This window comes from Poecilia reticulata, unplaced genomic scaffold (assembly GCF_904066995.2).
Source record: "Poecilia reticulata unplaced genomic scaffold, P_reticulata-male-v2 Scaffold_33, whole genome shotgun sequence".
In the NCBI taxonomy this organism is placed as follows: Eukaryota; Metazoa; Chordata; class Actinopteri; order Cyprinodontiformes; family Poeciliidae; genus Poecilia; species Poecilia reticulata.
The window spans coordinates 132948-155224 of record NW_027675131.1 but is presented as its reverse complement, the minus strand read 5'-3'; the positions used below and the strand labels follow the sequence as shown (position 1 = coordinate 155224).

General features: G+C 39.6%; 1 protein-coding gene and 1 long non-coding RNA gene across 3 annotated transcripts in view; both read right to left on the bottom strand.

The window, feature by feature from the left end:
• The window catches only part of LOC145550316 (uncharacterized), a 195743-nt gene that overhangs the window by 81008 nt on the left and 92458 nt on the right, over nt 1–22277 (bottom strand). The window lies entirely within an intron of this gene.
• LOC108167284 (uncharacterized) lies at nt 3713–14811 on the bottom strand. 2 transcript variants are annotated; one of them, XM_081604336.1, is made up of 5 exons: nt 14730–14811; nt 14354–14546; nt 12145–12240; nt 4987–5106; nt 3713–4296 (listed from the first exon to the last, which is right to left on the bottom strand). In XM_081604336.1, the coding sequence occupies exons 1-5, from the start codon at nt 14762–14764 to the stop codon at nt 4231–4233; spliced, it is 510 nt and encodes a 169-aa protein (XP_081460462.1). In that variant the 5' UTR covers nt 14765–14811; the 3' UTR covers nt 3713–4230. The 2 variants fall into 2 exon arrangements, with proteins under 2 accessions (XP_081460462.1, XP_081460464.1); XM_081604338.1 differs by lacking the exon at nt 14730–14811 and having other exon boundaries at nt 14354–14692.

Sequence of the window (22277 nt, the reverse complement as noted above, 5' to 3'; positions counted from 1 at the left end):
TGCAGGAGGAAGTGTTGGCTGACTATTTGACTCAGGCAGCAGACCTGTATTACGGACTGACTCCACGTGAGGTAAGCATATGACAGGTTAATCACTGGAGACAAGAGAAGAATTGAATGCCAGCGTAGGTGCTAGACAAATTTAAAAACTTTTTGTGTCTATGTATTCTGATTTTCTATTCCTCTTTCTTTTAGGTCAGAAAGTTTGCATATCAGCTGGCAGTAGCATATTACATCAAACATCCACAAACATGGGATGAGAAGCAGATGGCAGGGCCTGACTGGTTCACATTATTTATGAAGCGGAACCCTAGCCTGTCAATAAGGAGTCCTGAGGCAACCAGCCTTACACGGGCCACAAGTTTTAACCGCCAAAATGTGGAACGTTTCTTCAACAGCCTTGGACAGGTCATTGAGAGATACAACTTCGACGGGAGCGATATATGGAATGTAGATGAAACTGGTGTAACAACAGTCCAATCACCAGACCGTGTTGTTGCTCGTCGTGGTGTCAAGCAGGTGGGTGCGATGACATCAGGTGAGAGAGGTGTGCTCGTGTCAGTAGCATGCGCTGTGCAAGCGCTGGGAAATGCAATTCCTCCCTTCTATGTATTCCCCCGTAAACGTTATAAGGAACTCTTCATTCAGAGTGGGCCAACAGGGAGTGCAGGATGTGGTAACGCCTCAGGATGGATGCAAGAGGAAGACTTCCTCTTATTCCTTGCTCATTTTGCAAAACACACAAAGGTCAGCCCAGAGAAAAAGGTTTTACTTTTGCTGGATAATCACTGTTCACATATATCTGTTAAAGCTATTGATTTCTGCAAAGAAAAGGGAATAGTGCTACTTACCTTCCCCCCCACTGTAGCCATAAACTTCAGCCACTGGATCGCAGTGTCTACGGCCCATTTAAGAAAATGGTGAACACCGCAAGTGATGCCTGGATGAAGATGAATCCTGCCAAGACGATGACTATATATGATATTCCAAGTATTGTGAAGACTGCTCTGCCTGCAGCTGCAACACCGAAAAACATTCAAGCCGGTTTCCAATCCACAGGTATTTGGCCCTTTAATCCTGACATTTTTGAGGAGTGTGACTATGCACCCTCACAAGTCACTGACCGTCCCGACCCAGGTACATCACTGACATCTGGAGCTTTCCAGCCACAGTCTCCACCAACTCATCTGGGGACAGCCTCCTCTCCTCCAACTCATCTGGGGACAGCCTCCTCTCCTCCAACTCATCTGGGGATTGCCTCCTCTCCTCCAACTCACCTGGAGACTACTACTTCTGGTTCCTCTGCAGTTATTGATGTGAACATGTCCTGTGCTCCAGATGAGCCAAGCACCTCGGGGGTGTCTCCTGGTCAGACATTCAATCCTTTGGCTATGCGGCCATTTCCAAAAGCAGGGCCAAGGAAAACAACTGGCAGAATCAGGAAGAAAAGGAAATCTGAAATACTAACTGACACACCAGTGAAAGAAGCACTGATGGAAGAAGAACAGAGAAGAGGAAGCAAAAATGTAAGGAAGAGTTCCTTTGCAAAGAATAAAGGCAAGCAAAAGAGGAAGAAGAGAAAGCCTGCCAAGAAAGTGTTAAAACCCAGTGCTGAGGATTCTGAGACCTCAGACGATGAATATTTTTGTGTTGTCTGTATGGAGCCATTTGGCAACTCAAAGCCACAGGAAGTGTGGGTAAAATGTGCCCTATGCAGTCTCTGGGCCCACCAAGCCTGCACTCCTGGGCTACCATCATTCATTTGTCACCACTGTGACTCTGATTAAGGATACACACACATAGACACAAACACACACACACACATTGACATTGTTTTTTGTTAGACCTACATGTTCAGTGTTCTCTAAGCATACATTATACATGTTAAAGTTTGTTCTAGTAGAATAATTTGCACACATGCACACACGCAAACAGTATATTTGAGTTATGGTCAGTCACACACACACGCACGCACACACACACACACACACACACACACACACCTAGCCTTGTTTATATGCCCTACTGGGGACTAAAGACAAGACCATGCTTTCTGGGAACCTCCCTTTCTGAAAGTAGCACAGCTCTGCAAAAAATCAAGTAGCATGCTAGAGGGGCAGTGAACAAACATATCACTTTAAATTTGCAATAAGACTAACTAGAGTTCCAAACATGATAAGAAGGTGACTCTTGGGGACTTGTCAGGTTTTTAGTAATGGGTGGGGACATAAATACACACTAATTAGTTTTTATTACATTCTTAGTACCTGTAGCACAGTTTCCGGTTCAAAGTGCTTTGACAGCCACTATGACTCAATGCACAATGAAATCTACACTTTGGTACAAAAGAAAATTGAGTAGCCACTCAAGATATGTCAAATTCTAGTATTGAGCAGCATATTACGCTTTGTTAAATTTATTCTTTTAAAGACATTACATAAAGGGATTAAAATGATGCATACATTTCTGCAAAAAAACCTTTTCCTTGCAAATTATATCATAATTTTGTGTTCTTCTGATTGACTGTAAACCTCTCATCCAGGAACAACCTGTAATTACGAGAAGATGGGCCACAGGCAGCTGAAGAAGCCCTGTGTAATTTTTTTCAGGGCATTGACAGGAATACACTCTGAGAACGTCAATGTCACCACGTTCTCAGAGTGCATTCTTCAGAATGGAAAAGACTAAATACTTAAATAGAACCTCAACAGAACACAGAGATGCATGCTTTTCCATTAATCATCAGTGACATTATTGGACTGAAAAAAAGAGCCTTTAGTGAGGACAGAAAATTAGTCAAGATCATGCAGAAGGAACCTCCAAGTCAAGATTAAAGATTATAAGAAGGCACAAAGAAACACTTGACAGGAAAGTCCAGCAGCACAACATATATGGGATGAAGAAAATCACAAGCAGGAATAAACGGAAGTCTGGACAGAGCAATGACATCAATACATTCTTTAAGAGGTCAAGTTCAACCCCAACTCGTGATTCTTTAATCATGCATTAAACAAGTGGTCAGCAAAACCTCTAGGGACTGTACTCTTCTCATTGTTTTCCACTCTGTGCAACTTCAGACTTTCAGGTCAAGTCAGACTGCTGTTATCTGCAGAATACTAAAATATTATGCAGTTGTTGGTATACCGGAGATGGACAAGAGGCTGATTACAGAGAGCTTGTGGAACATTGACCAACATTTTGAAATGAAACGACAGCACTTGTTGTAAAATATTTACTGGTTTTCTCAATTGTTGACCATTTTATGACCATTTTTTTGTTCTTATAATATAAAGAAGTTTGAATTGATTTGTTGCTAATAGATGGTATAAAAATAAACTTGATTGATTAATTTACTCTACAAGTCTGTTGTTGAGAGTGCCATCTCTTCTGTCATCATCTGTTTAAGTAGCACCTGAGCCAGGGACCTGAAAAGACTTAACAGCCTGATAAAGAAGGCTGGTTCTGTTCCGGGGACTACTGTTGAAATCCTCTGGAGATGGTTGTTCAAAAAAGGATTCTTTGAAGGTTTTTGTTCTGTCTGCTCACTTTCACTCATGTAATGAGTTTTGTCGAATAAACATATTGACTGATTGATTGTAATACAAACATTACAGACAACCCCGATCATCCTCTTTCGTATGTTTGAACTCTGAGGCATCTTCAGATTCATTAGAATACCGAATAATATAGAAAATGTCAGATGCTTATGCCCACAGCCATAAGCATCTACAACAACTGAGATATGATGTACTTTTCATGCATCTGAAAATAGATGAAAGGTATTTTTTATCTTGCTTCTATGTACTAAATGATTGACTAAGGCATAAAAAGTATGCTGAAGAAAGAACATTTATTGCTTAACCAAGCTCTTTACAGGATGCTTTGTTTTCCTGTAAATATTTAAACCAACAATTGAACTTAAAAAGTACAAACTGAAACTACTCAGTAAAAAAGGTACTGCAACAAAGCCAAAACTAAAAGATATACTACTTTCTGTATTTAAAAAAAAACAGCAAACTGAAATGTCTATGACATGACTGAGTAACTAAAAGCACTTAAAAGCAGCATGAAATTAAATGTTTTTAAGCTTTGTTTTTAAGAGCCGTTATGCGATTTTTAACGTAAAACTTAACAGCCAGCCAATTTCTGTTTCTGAGTGCAACAGGTTCCCGTTTTAAACACTTATCACAGTCTGCTTTTCCTGGAACTCTACAGGTGGTGATGAATGCCATCAAGTGCTTTTCGACTGCAAGGACCTCTCCTTCATTCCAAGTCCTCCTCTTGCATGGTTGGCGACCTTTAAAACCAAAGTTAATAACACGTTTAAAACAAATGAAATGAAGTTACCAAAGTAATATTATAATTAAAGGGTTTTCTGAAATTGTAAAATACACTCATGCCTGATTAGACCCCTCCTGCCAAATACAATTAAATACAGAACCTAAACCAATTAATAACTGTACCTTTCTCACCATGAAAAGCTATTTTTCTCAATTATACCAAAAATATATATTTGTAAACATCTAAGGTAATTGTTACATTTGATAGAGCTAAACTTTGAATTACATATATAATAATTTTCATGAAAAAAATATTTTGAGATGCACAATAGACAACCTTCTTGCAGTTTACCTATATAATACTGCAAAAACTTTAACACATGCTACCACAATATCTTCTTGAGCCTGCAGTAAGAAAAAACATCTAGATAAACTAGATGAATGATAAAACAATTATTTGCACAAAACAGAACACAATCTAAAAAAATACTGTTGAAATAAAAGATCTACAGATGATTAATTTTCATCTGTTCTTCAAATATGCTTGTTTGTAGAACCTGATTAAATAGATGTTAATTTAAAAAAACATTGTGAGAAAATGGGTCTTGAATGAACTAAAATGTGATAAAATAATGCTTTTTTATTTAAGAAAAACTATACTTTGTATGGCATTCTTCTGGGAAGGGAGAGATGGATGGGATACTTACCTTTACCCTTCTTGGGTGACTTGTTTGTAAAAGCTTGCGAAGGTGTTGTAGGGTCAGTTGTTTGAGCATTTTTGTTGTCCACATCTGGCATCTGTCCCTGAGGACATGCAACTTGATCCTCTGAAATGGGGAAAAAATGTATGATGCATTTATTTATTTACTTAAACTTATTTTGACTAGGGATGTGCGATATGGCATAAAATTCACATCACTATATTATATATATATATATATATATATATATATATATATATATATATATATATATATATATATATATATATATATATATATATATATATATATATATATATATAGTTTCCACAAGAAGGGTAAACCACAAAAAGCCAATGTTAAAAAAATTTGGTTGTTTAAGAGGAATTACAAAGAACCTTTGGTGAAAAGGAAAAGTGAGTTGGTGAAAGTAGACCAAAAACACAGAAAACGACAATCTTGAGGTTAATGTCAAGATAGGAAAATCTATCCAAGAACTTGGACAATTGTCACAAGACAATAAGGTCCTGATGTTACTATAAATTAGGGCTGACTTTTATTTCTGAAGTGAGTGACGTAATATTTGAAAATGTAATGTACTTTAAAATAAACCTAAATATTGTAAGCAAAAGGCTTGCCAACATTGGGACAAATAGAAAAAAACCATCTAAATAACATAAAAAACATTGACTAGTCAAAAGGAATGTTGTATCTCAGCTGTGAGATTCTACTACAAAGCCGTTTCCGCTTCAGATATACAGTAATCAATCTAGTAAGCAAGTTAAGATCGCAGTTTATAGATCATTTTGCGGAATTATTAAATTTCTTAGAAAGGTAACCATACTGACAAAATCTCAGACATCTCCAGTTGGGCTAGTAGCCCACCAAGAAAAAGTTGAAAAATTAATACCTTTGTCTTGGAGGACGTTGACTTTGGTGGAGCTTGTTCTGCTGAGCCAGCAGGCTCAACCTCCACACCTTCAGTCACAGTTGGATTTTTGTCAAACTTAGGAAAAGAAAAGAGAAGTATTTTAATACTGTAACAAGACTGTCCATATTTGGTTCAAATCCACTGACAATCTCAACAACAATATAGAACAAACCAAAAAAAATTCAGCTGCAAATCAGCATGGTACATTAGTCAATGAATCACAGCAGTAATGTTCGACTAAAAACCTATTTCTGGTTGGGTTTAGCAGTCAATCTTCATCATAAAGTCTCAAACTTCAGTATCACTTAAACTGTTTCAAACATTGATCTAAGAAGACATCACTGGATAAGACTGTTAACATGTTTGCGTCATATTCCCTGATTTGAAACATACATCATGTCTTAAGCCAGCTGTCAACCATGCTACTGAGGGCAGACAAGATCTATAGTTACACAAAAAAGGGATTAAATTTTGACCAAAATAAACCTCAAACGGGGTCCTCACTTTTACTGTAAACCAGAAATGTGTGTATGGCCCCAAACAACCATTCACTAAAGCCTTCAGCTGCTATAGTTCCCACAATTACATCAGACCAGACTAGTGTGTGTTGCCAGAACTGCTGAAAAAAGCCTGTGAAGTTCATAGTTTATGGAGTATTTGAAGGAAATATTACATGTCTTTGAAAGGGAATTGTACTGACAAATCTCCCAGACATCTCCAGTGGGGCTAGAAGCCCAGTGAAAAGAAGTTCAGAAATTATTACCTTTCTCTTAGAGGACTTTGACTTTGTTGGAGCTTGATCTGCTGAGCCAGCATGCTCAAACTCAACACACTCAGTCACAGTTGGTTCTTTGTCAACCTTAGGAAAAGAAAAGAATAGTCTTTTAATACTGCATCAAGACTGGCCATCTTTTGTTCAAATCCACTGACCACCTCAACAACAATATAGAACAAACCAAAGGAAATTCAGCTGCAGATCAGCATGGTACATTGTCAATGAATCACAGCAGTAATGTTCGATTTAAAACCTATTTCTGGTTCGGTTTAGCAGTCATCCTTCATCATAAAGTCTCAAACTTCGGTATTACTTAGACCGGTTCAAACGTTAATCTAAGAAGACGTCACTGGATTGGACTGTAAACATGTTTCCGTCGTATTCCCTGATTTGAAACATACATCGTGTCTTAAGCCAGCTGTCAACCATGCTACTTAAGGCAGACAAGATCTATAGTTACACAAAAAAGGGACTAAATTTTGACCAAAAGAAACCACAAACGGGGTCCTCACTTGTACTGTAAACCAGAAATATGTGTATGGCCCCAAACAACCATTCACTAAACACTTCAGCTGCTGTAGACCCCACAATGACATCAGATCAGACTAGTGTGTGTTACCAGAACTGCTGAAAAAAGCCTGTTAAGCTCATAGTTTATGGAGCATTTGACGGACATATTACATTTCTTTGAAAGGTAACTGTACTGACAAATCTCCCAGACATCTCCAGTTGGGCTAGAAGACTACCAATAAAGAGAAGTTCAGAAATTAATACCTTTGTCTTGGAGGACTTTGACCTTGGTGGAGCTTGATCTGATGAGCCAGCAGGCTCAACCTCAACACCTTCAGTCACAGTTGGTTCTTTGTCAACCTTAGGAAAAGAAAAGAATAGTCTTTTAATACTGCAACAAGACTGGCCATCTTTTGTTCAAATCCACTGACCACCTCAACAACAATATAGAGCAAATCAAAAGAAATTCAGCTGCAGATCAGCATGGTACATTGTCAATGAATCACAGTAGTGATGTCCGACTAAAAACCTATTTCTGGTTCGGTTTAGCAGTCATCCTTCATCATAAAGTCTCAAACTTCCGTATCTCTAAAACCGTTTCAAACGTTAATCGAAGTAGACGTCACTGGATTGGACTGTAAACATGTTTCCGTCGTATTCCCTGATTTGAAACATACATCGTGTCTTAATCCAGCTGTCAACCATGCTACTGAGGGCAGACAAGATCTATAGTTACACAAAAAAGGGACTAAATTTTGATCAAAAGAAACCTCAAACGGGGTCCTCGCTTGTACTGTAAACCAGAAATATGTGTATGGCCCCAAACAACCATTCACTAAACACGTCAGCTGTTATAGACCCCACAATGACATCAGACCAGACAAGTGTGTGGTGCCGGGACTGCTGAAAAAAGCCTTGTAAATTCATAGTTTATGGAGCATTTGAAGGAAATATTACATTTCTTAGAAAGGTAACTGTACTGACAAATCTCCCAGACACCTCCAGTTGGGCTAGAAGACTACCAATAAAAGAAGTTCAGAAATTAATACCTTTGTCTTGGAGGACTTTGGCATTGGTGGAGCTTCATCTGCTGAGCCAGCAGGCTCAACCTCAACACCTTCAATCACAGTTGGTTCTTTGTCAACCTTAGGAAAAGAAAAGAATAGTCTTTTAATACTGCAACAAGACTGGCCATCTTTTGTTCAAATCCACTGACCACCTCAACAACAATATAGAGCAAATCAAAAGAAATTCAGCTGCAGATCAGCATGGTACATTGTCAATGAATCACAGTAGTGATGTCCGACTAAAAACCTATTTCTGGTTCGGTTTAGCAGTCATCCTTCATCATAAAGTCTCAAACTTCCGTATCTCTAAAACCGTTTCAAACGTTAATCGAAGTAGACGTCACTGGATTGGACTGTAAACATGTTTCCGTCGTATTCCCTGATTTGAAACATACATCGTGTCTTAAGCCAGCTGTAAACCATGCTACTTAAGGCAGACAAGATCTATAGTTACACAAAAAAGGGACTAAATTTTGACCAAAAGAAACCACAAACGGGGTCCTCACTTGTACTGTAAACCAGAAATATGTGTATGGCCCCAAACAACCATTCACTAAACACGTCAGCTGCTATAGACCCCACAATGACATCAGACCAGACCAGTGTGTGGTGCCGGGACTGCTGAAAAAAGCCTTGTAAATTCATAGTTTATGGAGCATTTGAAGGAAATATTACATTTCTTAGAAAGGTAACTGTACTGACAAATCTCCCAGACACCTCCAGTTGGGCTAGAAGACTACCAATAAAAAGAAGTACAGAAATTAATACCTTTGTCTTGGAGGACTTAGAATTTGGTGGAGCTTGATCTGATGAGCCAGCATGCTCAAACTCAACACCCTCAGTCACAGTTGGTTCTTTGTCAACCTTAGGAAAAGAAAAGAATAATCTTTTAATACTGCAACAAGACTGGCCATCTTTTGTTCAAATCCACTGACCACCTCAACAACAATATAGAGCAAATCAAAAGAAATTCAGCTGCAGATCAGCATGGTACATTGTCAATGAATCACAGTAGTAATGTCCGACTAAAAACCAATTTCTGGTTCGGTTTAGCAGTCATCCTTCATCATAAAGTCTCAAACTTCAGTATCACTTAGACCGGTTCAAACGTTAATCTAAGAAGACGTCACTGGATTGGACTGTAAATATGTTTCCGTCGCATTCCCTGATTTGAAACATACATTGTGTCTTAAGCCAGCTGTCAACCATGCTACTGAGGGCATGCTAAATTTATAGTTACACAAAAAAGGGATTCAATTTTGACCAAAAGAAACCTCAAACGGGGTCCTCACTTGTACTGTAAACCAGAAATATGTGTATGGCCCCAAACAACCATTCACTAAACACTTCAGCTGCTGTAGACCCCACAATGACATCAGACCAGACTAGTGTGTGTTACCAGAACTGCTGAAAAAAGCCTTGTAAGTTCATAGTTTATGGAGCATTTGAAGGAAATATTACATTTCTTCCAATGCAACCGTACCAACAGAATCTCCCAGACATCTCCAGTTGGGCTAGAAACCCATAGAAGTTCAGAAATTATTACCTTTGTCTTGGAGGACTTTGACTTTGTTGTAGCTTGATCTGCTGAGCCAGCATGCTCAAACTAAACACACTCAGTCACAGTTGGTTCTTTGTCAACCTTAGGAAAAGAAAAGAACAGTCTTTTAATACTGCAACAAGACTGGTCATCTTTTGTTCCAATCCACTGACCACCTCAACAATATAGAACAAACAAAAAGAAATTCAGCTGCAGATCAGCATAGTACATTGTCAATGAATCACAGCAGTAATGTTCGACTAAAAACCTATTCCTGGTTCGGTTTAGCAGTCATCCTTCATCATGAAGTCTCAAACTTCAGTATCACTTAAACTGTTTCAAACGTTAATCAAAGTAGACATCACAGAATTGGACTGTAAACATGTTTCCGTCGTATTCCCTGATTTGAAACATACATCGTGTCTTAAGCCAGCTGTCAACCATGCTACTGACGGCAGACTAGATCTATAGTTACACAAAAAGGGATTAAATTTTGACCAAAATAAACCTCAAATGGGGTCCTCACTTTTACTGTAAACCAGAAATGTGTGTATGGCCCCAAACAACCATTCACTAAAGACTTCAGCTGCTATAGTTCCCACAATGACATCAGACCAGACTAGTGTGTGTTGCTGGGACTGCTGAAAAAAGCCTGTGAAGTTCATAGTTTATGGAGCATTTGAAGGAAATATTACATTTCTTCCAATCCAACCGTACCAACAGAATCTCCCAGACATCTCCAGTTGGGCTAGAAGCCCAGTGAAAAGAAGTTCAGAAATTATTACCTTTGTCTTGGAGGACTTTGATTTTGGTGGAGCTTGATTTGCTGAGCCAGCAGGCTCAACCTCAACACCTTCAGTCACAGTTGGTTCTTTGTCAACCTTAGGAAAAGAAAAGAATAGTCTTTTAATACTGCAACAAGACTGGCCATCTTTTGTTCCAATCCACTGACCACCTCAACAATATAGAACAAACCAAAAAAATTCAGCTGCAGATCAGCATAGTACATTGTCTATTAATCACAGCAGTAATGTTCGACTAAAAACCAATTTCTGGTTCGGTTTAGCAGTCATCCTTCATCATAAAGTCTCAAACTTCAGAATCACTTAAACTGATTCAAATGTTAATCTAAGAAGACGTCACTGGATTGGACTGTAAATATGTTTCCGTCGCATTCCCTGATTTGAAACATACATCGTGTTTTAAGCCAGCTGTAAGCCATGCTACTGAGGGCATGCTAAATTTATAGTTACACAAAAAAGGGATTCAATTTTGACCAAAAGAAACCTCAAACGGGGTCCTCACTTGTACTGTAAACCAGAAATATGTGTATGGCCCCAAACAACCATTCACTAAACACTTCAGCTGCTGTAGACCCCACAATGACATCAGACCAGACTAGTGTGTGTTACCAGAACTGCTGAAAAAAGCCTTGTAAGTTCATAGTTTATGGAGCATTTGAAGGAAATATTACATTTCTTCCAATGCAACCGTACCAACAGAATCTCCCAGACATCTCCAGTTGGGCTAGAAACCCATAGAAGTTCAGAAATTATTACCTTTGTCTTGGAGGACTTTGACTTTGTTGTAGCTTGATCTGCTGAGCCAGCATGCTCAAACTCAACACACTCAGTCACAGTTGGTTCTTTGTCAACCTTAGGAAAAGAAAAGAATAGTCTTTTAATACTGCAACAAGACTGGCCATCTGTTGTTTCAATCCACTGACCACCTCAACAACAATATAGAACAAACAAAAAGAAATCACCTGCAGATCAGCATAGTACATTGTCAATGAATCACAGCAGTAATGTTCGACTAAAAACCTATTCCTGGTTTGGTTTAGCAGTCATCCTTCATCATAAAGTCTCAAACTTCCGTATCTCTAAAACCGTTTCAAACGTTAATCGAAGTAGACGTCACTGGATTGGACTGTAAACATGTTTCCGTCGTATTCCCTGATTTGAAACATACATCGTGTCTTAAGCCAGCTGTCAACCATGCTACTGAGGGCAGACTAGATCTTAAGTTACACAAAAAAGGGATTAAATTTTGACCAAAGTGAACCTCAAACGGGGTCCTCACTTTTACTGTAAACCAGAAATGTGTGTATGGCCCCAAACAACCATTCACTAAACACTTCAGCTGGTAGAGACCCCACAATGACATCCGACCAGACTAGTGTGTGTTGCCGGGACTGCTGAAAAAAGCCTGTTAAGTTCACAGTTTATGGAGCATTTGAAGGAAATATTACATTTCTTTGAAAGGGAATTGTACTGACAAATCTCCCAGACATCTCCAGTTGGGCTAGAAGCCCAGTGAAAAGAAGTTCAGAAATTATTACCTTTGTCTTGGAGGACTTTGACTTTGGTGGAGCTTCATCTGCTGAGCCAGCATGCTCAAACTCAACACCCTCAGTCACAGTTGGTTCTTTGTCAACCTTAGGAAAAGAAAAGAATAGTCTTTTAATACTGCAACAAGACTGGCCATCTTTTGTTCAAATCCACTGACCACCTCAACAACTATATAGAACAAACCAAAAGAAATTCAGCTGCAGATCAGCATAGTACATTGTCAATGAATCACAGTAGCAATGTCCAACTTAAAACCAATTTCTGGTTTGGTTTAGCAGTCATCCTTCATCATAAAGTCTCAAACTTCAGTATCACTTAAACTGTTTCAAACGTTAATCTAAGAAGACGTCACTGGATTGGACTGTAAACATGTTTGAGTCATATTCCCTGATTTGAAACATACATCGTGTCTTAAGCCAGCTGTCAACCATGCTACTGAGGGCAGACTAGATCTATAGTTACACAAAAAAGGGATTAAATTTTGACCAAAATAAACCTCAAACGGGGTCCTCACTTTTACTGTAAACCAGAAATGTGTGTATGGCCCCAAACAACCATTCACTAAAGACTTCAACTGCTATGGAACCCACAATGACATCAGACCAGACTAGTGTGTGTTAACGGGACTGCTGAAAAAAGCCTGTGAAGTTCATAGTTTATGGAGCATTTGAAGGAAATATTACATTTCTTCCAATGCAACCGTACCAACAGAATCTCCCAGACATCTCCAGTTGGGCTAGAAGCCCAGTGAAAAGAAGTTCAGAAATTATTACCTTTGTCTTTGAGGACTTTGATTTTGGTGGAGCTTGATTTGCTGAGCCAGCAGGCTCAACCTCAACACCTTCAGTCACAGTTGGTTCTTTGTCAACCTTAGGAAAGAAAAGAATAGTCTTTTAATACTGCAACAAGACTGGCCATCTTTTGTTCCAATCCACTGACCACCTCAACAATATAGAACAAACAAAAAGAAATTCAGCTGCAGATCAGCATAGTACATTGTCAATGAATCACAGCAGTAATGTTCGACTAAAAACCTATTCCTGGTTCGGTTTAGCAGTCATCCTTCATCATGAAGTCTCAAACTTCAGTATCACTTAAACTGTTTCAAACGTTAATCGAAGTAGACGTCACTGGATTGGACTGTAAACATGTTTCCGTTGTATTCCCTGATTTGAAAAATACATCGTGTCTTAAGCCAGCTGTCAACCATGCTACTGAGGGCAGACAAGATCTATAGTTACACAAAAGGGACTAAATTTTGACCAAAATAAACCTCAAACGGGGTCCTCACTTGTAATGTAAACCAGAAATATGTGTATGGCCCCAAACAACCATTCACTAAACACTTCAGCTGCTGTAGACCCCACAATGACATCCGACCAGACTAGTGTGTGTTGCCGGGACTGCTGAAAAAAGCCTGTTAAGTTCACAGTTTATGGAGCATTTGAAGGAAATATTACATTTCTTTGAAAGGGAATTGTACTGACAAATCTCCCAGACATCTCCAGTTGGGCTAGAAGCCCAGTGAAAAGAAGTTCAGAAATTATTACCTTTGTCTTGGAGGACTTTGACTTTGGTGGAGCTTCATCTGCTGAGCCAGCATGCTCAAACTCAACACCCTCAGTCACACTTGGTTCTTTGTCAACCTTAGGAAAAGAAAAGAATAGTCTTTTAATACTGCAACAAGACTGGTCATCATTTGTTCAAATCCACTGACCACCTCAACAACAATATAGAGCAAATCAAAAGAAATTCAGCTGCAGATCAGCTGCAGATCAGCTGCAGATATACTAAAAACCTATTTCTGGTTCGGTTTAGCTGTCATCCTTCATCATAAAGTCTCAAACTTCTGCATCACTTTTACCGGTTCAAATGATTACCTAAGAAGTCATCACGAGACGCGTTTTTCTTTTCATACTTTTAACTAAATTTAACTACCTTAAGTCTATATATATAAAATCTAAAATATATACATATTCTTAACATATTTTCCTCAAAGTTTCCCTAGGTACATACATTGAAATTGTATCAATCGACTTCCATCTTAACTTTAAGATTGTACACGCTCCCAAATCAATTTCACAAAATGCAATATTCCAGTCTTCAGGATTTTAACCTCTTCAAAGACACACAGACTAAACATAAGTTTAACCTTGAGAAGTCATTTATATAGGAATCTGAAATTGATCCATGACAAACCTTCTCCCTCCAAGGCCAGTCAGTTCCTCCATAGTGGTAAGTTATTTCCTCTCCAGGGTTTATATCTTTGATGGCAAATAAGCACAGGTGTGGCTTTCCATCTACCAATATCTTTTTCATTGTACAATTTGGATTTTTGTGGTCATCATTGACTAATCTTCCAAGACTGTTATCCTCTTGGGATGCATCAATACTTTACAAATAAGGTGTGGGGGGTGGGGTAAAAGAGACAAATGTTAGTCTGTTTAATATTTTTTTGTTATCTTGGTAAAAATATAACAATACATAACAGCCCTCCTGAATCCAGTCCCATTGGCTTTGAAGAGCTCCAAAATTTTACAGACTTACATTAATTTATTATAAACACTGGACTTACCACCACCATCTTTCATGCCACAAGAAGTCAAACATGAAGACAGTACATGCACTATGATACAGTGTTCTCCTTCTTTGTGATTCTTCAGCTGCATCATAAATTGTTCAATATTAATTTATCTAAATCTGTCTTTAAGAATAAGCAATCAACTAGAGAAAAGGAAGTCACTAGTAATGAGAAAGCAAAGAAAAAAGTTGTTAAAATGTTCATGTCTCCGCTTCCTGAAGCAGGCACAACTTGGTAATGGGTCTTTCCAGGTAGTTTGTCTTTGTCTTGATGCGAACTGACCGCACCAGTCCTCCTTTGTCAGGAACAATGTTCACAACTCTACCCATTAACCAAGAGTTGCGTGGAGCAGAGTCATCCACGATGAGAACGACATCTCCTGGAAGAAAGTTCCGTCTTGTCCTTTGCCATTTCTGACGCTCTTGTAGTTGAGGTAAGTATTCCTTTAACCAACGCTTCCAGAAGAGATCCGCCATATATTGCACTTGTCTCCATCTTCGCCGAGTGTAAATATCACTCTTGGAAAACACTCCTGGTGGCAATGAAGGCATGGTCTTTAACAGAAGAAGATGATTTGGAGTTAGTGCTTCCAGGTCGTGGGCATCAGTAGAGGCTTTGGTTATAGGTCGACTGTTTATGATGGCCTCAACTTCGCAGAAAACCGTGTGAAGACTTTCTTCATCAAGACTCTGTGTTCTCAGAACAGAATTTAACACTTTCCGGACAGATTTAATAAGGCTTTCCCATGCACCTCCATGGTGTGCACCAGTAGGGGGATTGAAAGACCATTTTATTCCTTTCTGAAGGAGAGTGTTACTGATGAGAGTTTGATTCCATCTTTCAATTTCTTCTCTTAACTCTCGTTCAGCTCCCACAAAGTTGGTTCCATTGTCTGAACGTAGCTCCAGCACTTGACCACGTGTTAGATTTATTATTTGTTTAATCTTACTTATATACTTATATGAAGCTTATAGTGTTATGCCACTTTTAGAAGTTTGTTCTGTCTGTTGTTCGTTCACTTCTTGTGTTGCAGAAGATAAGCGGCAGAACAGAAACACACCCCAACGACCTCGAGGAGAATGTGCTGTTCAAGTTATCTTATATGGATAAGAGTTTGCTGTGTCAAAGCTTCAACAGAATGTGATTTCCTCCCCCTCCTTTAGCTGTTGAAGCTGCTTGTAACTAGGGCGTTCCTAATCTAATAAAAGAGCGAGGTGAGCAGAGAAACTTCAGAGTGTTGGTCGGAGATTGTAACTGAAGCATTCTCTGAGGCACTCTCCTCGCGAGTAAAAAACTATTTACTGACTCTTTGTCTCTGTTTTTTGCAGTGTGTAAGAAATGTCTAGTGTTTGAACCTGACATTTAATTGGTCCTTCGAGCCGGATACCGATACACCAGACGATTCCAGCGGGTGAGTAAAAAACCAGGAAGCCTGTGCACAGCATTAAGACCCTTTCCGGGACTGGTCCTTTTCTCACGAGCTGGAGTCCGACGGTTGACGGTTTTTCCTCAGAGACTGGAGACACAGTGAGTAGTTTCAGTTTAAAACCAGTATGTATGGGGAAGAAAATAAAAATGAAAAACGATAAGAAATTAGAATGAAATAAGAATAAAATAAAACCAGTTAAAGTCCGCGGGAGGAGCAGACTCCTCTAACTCTTAAGTTAGTTAAATTCTGTGTGTGGGATTACGGCGTCCTCTGGTGAGAAGTTAAACCCTGAGAATCCTAGGCACTGTCAGGTACAATAAAAAGCAGTTAAAGTCCGCGGGAGGAGCAGACTCCTCTAACTCTTCTAAGTTAGTTAAATTCTGTGTATGGGATTACGGCGTCCCCTGCTAAAGGACGAGCGGAGTCCTCTATGAAATAGTTAAATTCCGCAAAGAACAACGGGAGTCCTCAACTACGTAGTTAAATTCCGCAAAGGACAGGAGTGTCCTACTTAAAAGTGTGAAAGTGTGTGAGTGAATGAAAACTGATTATCACTAGATAAACAGTTTTATACCAAAACAACGGGGAACAAATGGTGAGATTTTGTGGATGTTTGTAGACAAGAAAACTCCGCTCTCTGAGTTGAAGTGAGTTTTACCACAATCTATTTATCACCATCCTGTTGAAATCTTCCAGTGTTTAGAACACAGCAGGTGTTAAGACCACACTGGACTAAATTTAGTTCAAAATGGGTACCGGGGGAAGCAAACATAAACAAAAGGTCTTAGATGACCTGTCCTGTAAGGACTGGAAAAGAGTTGAAAAAATAGATGAGGATGCAGTAAACCCGCTTTGTTACTGGGTAAAACAGTACGATTTTAATGGCAGGTTAAGTACCACAAGCATAAAAAAACTGCAGCAAAAAATTAGAACAAAATGTAATGGAAAAGAAAAACAAATGGCAAAAGAGGGTTATGAACAGACAAAAGTCTGGCTCCAAATAGCTGAGAGAAGAGAAGAGGGAGAAAGAAAGGCTAAAGAAAAAAAAAGAAAAAAGAACAGGAAACGGAGGAGCAAAAAAAAATAAGGCGGAGGGGAACCAGTCATTCTGTTCACAGCCGATGTTTTATCAGTTTGTATTGGAATAGTTTGTTCTTGATATGCGGAGGGCTCCATCCTAATCAGACATCCTTGAGCCTGTTCTTCTGAAGCGATGGTCACATTGTTGTTCTTGTTGATAAAATGAAAAATGTTTGCAGTGAGCAGCCTTATTCCGTGTTTGTTAAGATTGCGTCCTCCTCTTCCAAAGAGGTGAAAGCGCTGCCAGTAGATCCAGAGGTTATCGATGAAGGTCACTGAGCTGGCAGAGCAGGTTTTAATCAGCCATTTGTTTATCATAAGCAGCCTGGAATGTTTTTCGTCTCCCCATTGAGGCGATGGGAATTGGACCACTGAGAAATAACTTCATTTTTAATTTTCCCATAGTGTCCAGAAGAATATTAAAGTCCTTTTTCAGAATCTCGGATTTTTGCTTTTCCAGATCATTGGCTCCAACATGCACAACTAAAGTCTCCATGTTTGGCTGATCAGTGGTTAGAGAGAGCACTTTGCGGGTCAAATCAGATACAGTGTCACCAAGAAAAGAAACCACTCTCATTTTCTTGGGATTGCAAACATGACTGATTCCATTTACTGCCTCATCTCCAACAATAAGCACTCTTGGCATACCTTTCGTTTTCCTGGTGGTCACTTTGTCCTTCGGAGCTTTGTGCGGTGGATGCGTTGGTTTAGCCGCATTGCTGATGTTTGAAGGTGGATTTTCACTCAGAGGCTCGTGCTGAAGTGCAGAAAATCTGTTTTTCAGTGGGATTCCCACGGAGTCAGGATGTTTTGAGGCTCGGGCTGGTCGCTTTGTCCTTGGGAGTGGGCTCGGTGTAGTCGTTTTGGTTCCAGCTGCTTGTTTGTTATTCTTTGGCGGAGCAGGTGTTGAGGTTGAAGGTGGGTTTCTGCTCAGAGCTGGCCACGCTGATTCATCCAGGTGAGGGGTTCTCCCCGTTAGTCGTCTCATGGGATCTGCAGTGTGAGACTTTTGTTTTGGCTTGGCTCCCTGAGCGATCCAGGGTGAGCTGTTTGGTGCGGGGTGTACGACCTCTCCGCTGATTTGAGGAAGAGTTGTTTCATATCCACAGGTAGCGTTGATCTCAAAGTTCACCTCCAGCCGTTGAATCTTTGTTTCTAAAAACTGAAGTCGTTGTAGAATACTGCTAATGTCCTTGGGGTCGAACGGGGGCATTTTGCCCTAGTTCAACTTGGAGGTGAAGAAAAGTGAGGTAAAAATAAAAGTGAGAAAATCTCCTGGTCTTTAGGTTTGAAGTAATCCAGTTATGATGTCGATAATGTGAATAAAACCATAAAAATTGTGACTTTAAAAATAATCCACAAGCAAAGTTATCAGTAAGGACGGGAGAGAGCAGGATAAGCTGTTCCTCCTTCAGCTGCCAGAAGTAGTATTTTCGGAAAGACTTTAGGGAAGATTGAAATTTATAATCTACCTGACCTAAGACATTCTGTTTCACTGGGAAATGCATTTGCAGATAAAATAGCTAAGCAAGCAGCAATGGGAGAAAAAGAAGTACTGTGGTCCACAGAAGAACAAATCGATAATGAAATATTGAAAGACATGCAAAAACAAGCAAGCACACAGGAACAAAAAACCTGGATAAAAAGTGGAGCAACTGTAAAAAATGACTTATACATCTGACCAGAAGGAAAACCAATCCTACCAAAAAATCTCTATAAATGGGCAGCAATATTGAGCCATGGGAAGACACATGTCTCAACAGGAGGGATGGTAGGATTAGTAAATCAGCATTATACAACCTATGGTTTTAATCTATATTCAAAAAAATTTTTGTAGAGCTTGCCTCATATGTGCTAAGCACAATGCTCAAGGCAATCTACGTCCAAAGCGAGGGAGGTTTCCAACACCTAACTATCCTTTCCAGAGTATACACATGGACTTTATAGAACTAAATCAAAGTGAAGGGAAAAAGTACTGTCTAGTGATCATAGATTCATTTTCAAAATGGATAGAACTGTTCCCAACTAAAACACCAGATGCCCTAACAGTGGCAAAAGCCCTATGTAAAGACATAATACCCAGATATGGAATACCAGAAAAAATCTATAGTGATAATGGTACACACTTTGTGAACCAAGTGGTAAAAAACATAGGAACTGCCTTCCACATAAACTTAAAAAACCACTGCAGCTACCACCCACAAAGTGCAGGACTGGTAGAAAGAATGAATGGTACTATAAAAAATAGATTAAAGAAGTGTATGGAAGAAACAGGAAGGCCCTGGACACGGTGTTTGGACCTAGTTAAAATGTATATAAACATCACTAGTACATCAGGGCTAACACCTTATAAAACACTATTTGGGAGACCGTACAGACTTCCATTATTTAAAAATGAATGGGAAACAGAGGATGAACCTAACTTAGCAGACTATATGAGAAAAATGTTGGAAAGACACAAGAAAGAAACTAAGACTGATGAATCTGATCCTTCTGTGTCTTCACAGGACGTCCCGTTAGTAAAACCTGGATAATAACTCTCTTAGTAATAGCCTTCACTGCTACAGTATTGCTAAGTGTTTTGGTCATCAGCCTTTTCTACCTTTTATGAACAAAGTTTTGCCTACCTTCAGTTAGACCCCCAGAGGAAGCCCGTGGTACAAAGGGAACTGTATTTCTAGTATACAGTTGTCTCAAACCGGTGAAGATAGTCCACAACTCTGCCGAGGGGTTCTTAGGAAGGGAATCAAAACATAAAACATGATGACTGAAAGAAAAAAGGTGATCCTTGGTGTAGGAGCTACGGTCATAATTATTGCAGCTCTCCTATTATTTTGGTATGAAACAAAAGTAAGAGAAGAACACATAACACCGAGAAGTATGGATGCCACCTGGGAAGAGTTGCACATGGTGTCCTAGGTTAGGGACATGGAAAATCCCTGTAAAGGGTCAGGTGAAGAGGTTGTAAATGAAATCTACCTGTGTGTTAATGCATCTAGATTGGCAACTGTGGTTTCCCTAGACCTAAATAAGATTGATATAGGGGGTTACCCAGGCAGTGCCTTGGCAGGTTATGATTGGTACATGACGTCACGGGACGCTGTTCGCAGTGTACAATGGGAAAACGTTTTCGCCTACACAGGGGATAGCTGGAAGCCAAATCCAAAAGATAAATACCAAGCACAGTACTGGGCTAAGGTTATGCATCTGGAAAAAATCAATAAAGAGCTAAAAATAATCATAAACACCACAAACAATCCGATTCCTTTCAAAAATGATGTTACTTGTTTCTACTTCTCCCTGTGGATTGAGAAAAGTGGAAAAGACCCCTATAAAATGTTTTCCCTGTGCCAGAACTTCACAGAGTCAGGTAACACCTCCCCAGGCATAGTGGTGGCGGGCCCACACTCAACCAAACTCGCAAGTTCTGAAATGACTATGAGCAAATTAGAATAACCACAGGAGTTACCAGCCGAAGCAACAACTGCAGGAATTTGTTCAACTATAGTAAATGTTACTCGGTACTTCCACCCATTATCCCGTAGTGACATCTGGTGGTGGTGTGGAGATAACAGGTTGTTTGACAAACTGCCATCAAATACTACTGGTTTGTGCACTGTAGTGACTCTGATGTTACCTGTTTCAATATACCCTATGACAAGTGCCACAACTACTTGCCTCACTAGGTAATGTGCTTCCATCAGTGTGGCAGCAGCGTCAGAAACGCTCACTGAAAGACGATGATCCCACCTATATAGACAGTATTGGGGTCCCACGTGGTATACCTGATGAAAATAAGCTGGTAAAAAAATAAATAAAAATGTTGATAGAATAAAACTACATCCACTACAATGTCCAGAGGTTAGGTAACAAAACAGAGCAAGGTTTCTCAGCCGTCCACGAGCAACTGTCAGCTACCTCCCTGATGGCTTTCCAAAACCGCATTGCTGTTGACATGTTTGTTGGCTGAGAGGGGTGGGGTCTGCGCCCTTTTTGGGGAGCAGTGCTCCGCCCTTATCCCCAACAAAACCACTGCAGATGGCAGCCTCACCAAGGCCTTGGATGGGTTGAGGGCTCTAAACAGCAAAATGAAAGACCACTCTGGAGCTGATACAGAAATGTGGGACGTTTTGGGTAATGTATTTGGCCAATATTAACAACTAATAGTCTCTGTCTTAATTTCCATAGCTGTGTTTGCAGCAATACTGGCCTTGTGTGGATGTCGTTGTATTCCCTGTATCAGAGCTTTAATTCAAAAGCTCATCACCATTGCCATCACTCCGATGCAGGAACAAGTGTATTCTCTCCTTCCTCCTGATTACAATAAAAATATAAGTGATGAAACAGGTGCTGAGTCCAGTGATGAAGAAGATGAAATGTCTCTCGACTTTCCAGACTTGTATCCTGACCCAAATGTTCCTATGTCAAACTTGTAAATAAGATGTTGATGATGTAATGTGTGAAATGTGTTCTTTTCCCTCTGAGTGTACCTGTTTTGAACCACTTAATGAATTACCAATAGAAAATCGAAAGAAGTTATTGAGTAAGGACTAGCTCTGGCTAAAAATGGCATAAACAGGAGGGAAATGTTAGATTTATTATTTGTTTAATCTTACTTATATACTTATATGAAGCTTATAGTGTTATGCCACTTTTAGAAGTTTGTTCTGTCTGTTGTTTTGTTCACTTCTTGTGTTGCAGAAGATAAGCGGCAGAACAAGAACACACCCCAACGACCTCGAGGAGAATGTGCTGTTCAAGTTATCTTATATGGATAAGAGTTTGCTGTGTCAAAGCTTCAACAGAATGTGATTTCCTCCCCCTCCTTTAGCTGTTGAAGCTGCTTGTAACTAGGGCGTTCCTAATCTAATAAAAGAGCGAGGTGAGCAGAGAAACTTCAGAGTGTTGGTCGGAGATTGTAACTGAAGCTTTCTCTGAGGCACTCTCCTCGCGAGTAAAAAACTATTTACTGACTCTTTGTCTCTGTTTTTTGCAGTGTGTAAGAAATGTCTAGTGTTTGAACCTGACACCAC

Bases quoted from the DNA above. Each gene is read 5' to 3' on its own strand.
- LOC108167284 (XM_081604336.1), bottom strand. From the start codon at position 14,764: ATGTTTGACTTCTTGTGGCATGAAAGATGGTGGTG. The intron at 12,241-14,353 runs GTTTGTCATGGA...TCTTTTCCTAAG, and splicing joins ACTGGCCTTGGAGGGAGAAG to GTTGACAAAGAACCAACTGT. The intron at 4,297-4,986 runs GTAAGTATCCCA...TTGGTTTTAAAG, and splicing joins GTCACCCAAGAAGGGTAAAG to GTCGCCAACCATGCAAGAGG.